The sequence below is a fragment of the Miniopterus natalensis genome, chromosome 2, assembly GCF_054644295.1.
Source record: "Miniopterus natalensis isolate mMinNat1 chromosome 2, mMinNat1.hap1, whole genome shotgun sequence".
NCBI classification, from domain to species: domain Eukaryota; kingdom Metazoa; phylum Chordata; class Mammalia; order Chiroptera; family Miniopteridae; genus Miniopterus; species Miniopterus natalensis.
Window position 1 is genome coordinate 34,173,241 of NC_142082.1, and position 6,000 is coordinate 34,179,240.

The following is a 6,000-nucleotide window of genomic DNA, read 5'->3' on the forward strand; positions in this document are numbered from 1 at the left end:
GCTAAGCTTGTCACACCGACACTATTTGACCTAAGTACCATAATATTATAAATATGCTCCTTTAGATTACCAGTGTGGGAATGATGTGGCCCAAAGCCAATGTATTTTGGTCTCTTTGGTGGAGCTACAGAGTGGTGTCCAAATAAAGCAGCACAGCTGAGAGAAAGTGGTGTGCAGGTCTGACACTTTCCTGAGGATGGAAACCTTTAAATTTAATGTGTCACTTGGGGTAAGACAAGATACATTTATCAAAAATGGATGAACCTAGGGGAGTAGAGATCAAACAAGAAACCTGCATAAAGTGAGTGCTGAGCTAGTCGTTTGGGACTCCTGAATGTGTTCTCCAAAACTTCAGGAGCCTTGGCCGATGGCTCAGTTTGTTGGAGGATTGTGCTGTGTACCAGAATGTTGTGGGTTCCATTCCCTATCAGGGCACATACCTAGGTTGCAGGTCTATCCCTGGTTGGGGAGCTTATGAGAGGCAACTGATCTAAGTTTCTCTCTCAAATCAATGTCTCTCTCTCTCTCTCCCCCATCCTCTCTCTTTAAAAATCAATAAAAAGCATATTCTCATGTAAGGATTAAAAATAAATAAATAAATACATACATACGTACATACATACATACTACAGGGGATGTTAGGACCATGATGAAAACACATAGAAGGAGGCAATCGGAGTCTGTCTGTTCAATACATACCTTTACTGAAGAGGGTGTTAAAGAACAGGTTTCAACAGTGTTTAAAGTTCACCATAATTCTAACCTTATTCTCTCTCTCTTTTTTTTAATCCTCATCAGAGGATATTGTTTCCATTGCTTTTCAGAGAGAGTGGAAGAGAGAGAGAGAAAAACACGGATGCAAGAAACATTGATTGGTTGCCTCCTGCATGTGACCCCAGGGGCCAGAGCCTGCAACCGAGGTACAGTCCTTGGGCAGAAACAAACCCGGGACCCTTCAGTCCGCAGGCCGACGCTCTAACCACTGGCCAAACCAGCCAGGGCTTCTCTCTTGATTGAACAATAAAATAAAGGGCATTGGAACTGAGTTCCTCCCCGTGGAGGATCTGCGCCCTCCTGCTGTGACCTCAGGCACCACAGTACTTTTCCTGAGTCCGAGCACTGACCAAGGTGCCCACGCAGAGCCACTTCTTGGCTCCCAGGGGCTGTTTAACTGAGCACAGATTTCCCATCCCGGCTGAAAGCCCTCCACAGCATGTCCATCTGTGACACCCAGTGTATCTTCCACCACTTTCCCCGCAATGGGAAGCTCTCCCCACCTTTACATCCCTCCAACAGCAAACAGAGATAAACGTCACTTCATAAGCATTTGCTAAATTAAATTCAATTAGCTATTCCCCGGTACTAGAACGGAAACTCTTTTAAGTGATATACATCAAAGGTGATTTGAAAAACTTTTTTAAAAGCTAATTATTTTACTTAAGTGTCATCATAGCTGTTTAGGGAGGGTTCCAGGAATGTCTTGAAATATTAACTGAAAGTTTGTACTTATGTAACCAAACATTTTACTATTCTCCAAGACATACTTCACCAAAGTTAGGTTACTCCTTATTAGAACATAACACCCATAGAACCAATCACTGGGCCAGACTTTATGCCAGTGAAGTCTAAGGAAGATGCATGTGCCAGGAACAAGTGGACACTGGAAGAAATAGACCACTTGTGATCTTGTAAACGTAATCACTTTCGACCAGCTCAAACTAAAATAACTATGTTTCTTGTGATTCAGAGTATTAGAATCCCAATGGACTTAAATTTAAAAGGGCATGGTGTATCTAGTACAGCTGCTGTGAGGCTGGGCCAAAATAGCTATCCTTGCTCGACCTTTTGAGCTTTGGATCAATAGCAACTCGACCAGGCTACGCTAAGAAAACTAAATTGCTTTCACTGAGTCAATTGCCCAACAAATACAAGGCCAGGCTACCTACCTATCTATCATCTATCTATCTATCATCTATCTATCTATCATCTATCTATCTATCATCTATCTATCTATCTATCTATCTATCTATCTATCTATCTATCTATCATCTATCTATCATCTATCCGTCCATCTGTTCATCCATCCATCCATCCATCCATCCATCCATCCATCCATCCATCCATCTATCCGTCCATGTATCTATCCACACTAGCTCACCTTTTATGCATTGCTGTAATAATATTATGTTACATACATATATATACACATATTAATATGTATTGAGCACTGACTTTGTGCAAAACACTGTTCTAAGTGTTTTACATGTGTAAACCTCACAACAATTTGGTAATGTAAGTGCTCCTATTATCCCATTTTACAAATAATGAAATCGAATTTAAGTAACTGCCCAAGCTACTGATTTAAACCCTGGAAAATTTCCTCCAGAGGCCAAAGTCTTAACAACTCTATAATACACTACCAGAGCCAAGTTTTGTTTTCTTCATAGAGGTTGGGGAGGTCTCTGGAAGCTACTCTATTTCTAGAAAGTACCTGCAGGGGCTTATCATAGAAGTGAAGGCCCAGGTGCACGTAAAAACATAAAAGACCACCTGCTACGTTTCTATATTACTGGCTATAATATTGGAACTACTTCTTGAAGATGAAATTGAGAAGCTAATTTAAAGCACAGAACAAGCAGGCAAGCGGGCAAGGCAGTCCAACAGACTTTACGGTAAGGTTTTCCTCATCGGCCACACAAAGATAGTCAGGGCATTTGCAGGGCCAGGTTCCACACCACGCCCCGTAGTACAGGCTTCGAAGGGCATCAGTCAGAATGATGAGAATGGAAAATGAACAGTTATTTCCTTTGGCCTTGACATGGAGAGAGGCAGTTTGCCTTCTACAGGAATGCACACACAAGCAAATAAAACCATGAGTGACTCAGTACTGCACTTTGTGTCAGGGAGGAAGGAATGCAGTGACTAAGATGTTATGGTTAAACAACAAATCACTTTCCATGGGAGATAAACAAGAGCACTATATACCACAGTGTTCCCTCTGCATAATTTTAAAGAAAAGAACCCGAGAAGCTTCCTCAATAGGGGAGTTTTATCTGATGACCCAATGACTAGTTTCACTGATTGAAGCCTGCATCTTAATTCCTCTTTTCCAATGAAACAATACAAAATGCCCTTTAAAAAATATATTCAGAACTCATGATATTGAAGCGGCCTTGCCAGAGGCAATAAAATCCACAGAATCGAGATAGAAGTTGAATTTGGAATGAAATTTTAGACAATACTTAGCTTCCATTTCAAAGAGCTGCCCTTAATAATACTGCAGCTTAAGGGGACTGATGAAGTTAAAATTACAAGTTGTGACATTTACTATTTTTAAAGGGTTGAGCTACAGCCTTCACAGGGTAAATAAATCATATAGAAGCACCTGTGCCCGTCTGAATTCCTTATATGACTATTTTTCCCACTGCCAAACAGCCTGCATATTAAGTATTCTCTCTATGCTTTCCTGGACCCAGGTGCCAAGGAAAAAACATTTTGCTATAAACTCATTCTTGATGTCTGTATGTTAGTGTTGGACTCTTTATTCTTAGCTACACTGTGGGTAAATAAGTTGTGATTTTTTCCCCCCTACAAATATGCCAAACCCTGGTTGGAATGCACTGTGTTGTCCTTGTACTAAAGGAGTGCCTGTATCATTCACAGTGACCTAACTGAGCTCGTCGGCCTGAAGCAAATGGCATATTTAAGTGAAACCGGTAGAGGTCGGGTTATTCTCTGCAAAGAAATACCTTGACCCTTTCCAAAAATCAGGGCCCAAATCACTCCTCACAGATGCGCAAGGAAATGAGTTTATTTTCGCTCCACCCTTACAAAATAACAAGTTTCACTGCAGCTAAAAATATCCAGCAGCTAAAACAATACATAAGCGATGGCTTCTAAGTAAATAGGGATTGAAGTATGCTTTCCTTGTCAGGGTTCCTGACGTGCACTTCTACCTGTGAACTCTACCCCAGGTATGAGAGGGCAAATCAGAGCTGGGAAACACAACCTGCTCCCCTGGAATTTCGGAAAAAAGCATTGCCTTGCATTGCCTTAGTAAACACAGAACACAAGGTTCTGTTCTGCAAATATTATGGTTAGCGTTAGTGTTTGGGGGAGAGGAACCCAGCAAAAGAACTCCAGTTGTGAGGATGTTGGGAGGTTTAGTCTGTAGTAAGAAACTAAAATAGAGACAAGTGAGATTTATAACCCTAGGGTGGAGGAAAGTGTTACAGTAAACGATTCCAGGCTTGACTAGCCAAAGAATCCCTTGGCCCAAGGCAGCTTCCTCGAGGGCTGTGAGCAGCGGGCCACCCTGCGCGGCTCTCCGGGGACGCGGCGGGCACCCCAGAGGGAAGGGCTTCCCGCCCCCGCGGGGGCTCGCGCGTGGCGGAGGAGACAGCGCCCTCCCTTACCTGCGCAGGTCTTCCCGTCGTAGGTCTCGCACACCCACTCGTGGCACTCACACAGCGGCCCGAAGTACACGCCCGGCTCGCTCACGTGACAGATGCAGACCCCGCAGTCGCACCGGCCCCGGCCGTGGCACAGAGCGCCCCCTGGGGGCTGCCCGGGCGCCCGGCACCGGCGCTCCGACTCGGCCCGCGACAGCCTGCACGTGGCACCTGGCCCGCTTCTGCATGGGGCGACAAACCACAGCAGGGCCACGGTCAAGCACAGGCGCTGCTCCTACCGCTCTGAGCCCACGTTTCCTCCCAGTGCCACCCAGATGGAGACATAGAACCCCTGAGGCCCCACATTTCTCTGGGGGCCAAGCTCCCTCTAGAGGTACCGTTTTATCCCAGGCAAGGGGCAGCATCCAGAGGCTATATCACCTGAGAAATGACCATGACCCAAAATGTCTAAGCGAAGACCTGCCCACCCAGGAATAGGACCATCTTCCGGTTGGAGAGAGGTGAGCCATTCCTGCCCCTTGGAAGTGTGCCCCTGAATCTTATATGCACCTTTAGATTAAATACAAACTGGTCTAAAGTATGACACTGAGCTGGCTTTTCAGTTCTTTTTGAAAAGTCCCACCACTCTCTGATGGCCAGAGGCAGCTATTTTATGAAAAAGAAGAAATTATATATAGAAAGAGCTATTATGTGTTATGATAGCGTAGGGCAAAATGCTTTCTAAAGTTGCATTAAGCTGTGCTTATAAACTATACTCTTTTAAAAGTTTAGCTTTGCCATGTGCCTCAAAGTCTCTTAGAAAATGCAATACAAAATGTACTACAGACCCATGAAATAATTCAGCCTTACGGGCTGTGAAAATGTATAGATACTCAAAGATAAAACAGCCTTTAACCCATGGAAGAAATTCTTCCTGGTATGTATTGGCCTAAGAGGAAATTATTTATTTATTCAGTGATTCTAGTTTTACCAGAGTACAAGCAAAAGGACAGAGGAGAGGCAACGCACGGCGTGGATCTAAAGCAAGGAGCAGGAGCAGGTTGGAAGCCGTTGGTGCGGCGTCCAGCTGGGTTAACTGCTGCTGGCGCGGGACAGCCGCCCGCGCTGAGCCCCGCCGCACGCAGCGGGCAGGTCCGCCCCGCAGAGCGAACCGAGCTTACCTCAGCGATGGCGAGAAGCTTTGGGGAACAGCTGACAGCCCCGCGAAGAGGAGGGAGCACGCCAGCAGCAAGAAGCTCCCGACGCCCGCGGGCCGCATGCTGAGCTCCGGGCGCGCGGCGAGCTGCGCCTCTGCGAGGTGGGGCTCCGGGGGGCGGGGGGCGAGGTGCCACCGGCGCGCGCGGACGGCGCGGACACCCAGGCGCGCAGGTCCCGGGCTCTGCCCCGAGCTGCAAGTGCCTTGATGAGCCGCCCGCGAGGATTTGGGCAGCGGCACCGCTCTGGGCGGGGTGCTGGTGCCAAACCCCTCAAGTGGAGAGTCTAGGCAGGAAAGTAATTAGAAACAGTTGTACAAGCAGATGGTTTATTTTGACATTAAGAAAAGAAATGTCCTGTTCACAGATTTGAGAAATCATTTCTTTCTTCAAGT

General features: G+C 46.0%; 1 protein-coding gene across 1 annotated transcript in view; it reads right to left on the bottom strand.

Moving 5' to 3' along the window:
• The window catches only part of ITGBL1 (integrin subunit beta like 1), a 184,533-nt gene extending 178,835 nt beyond the window's left edge, over positions 1–5,698 (bottom strand). The window contains exons 1-2 of the mRNA XM_016203847.2: positions 5,573–5,698; positions 4,416–4,633 (exon numbers count right to left, since the gene is read on the bottom strand). Coding sequence (XP_016059333.2) covers positions 4,416–4,633; positions 5,573–5,670 — 316 coding nt within the window. The 5' untranslated portion in view covers positions 5,671–5,698. The remainder of the gene's footprint in view (positions 1–4,415; positions 4,634–5,572) is intronic.
• Positions 5,699–6,000: the final 302 nt, after the last annotated feature.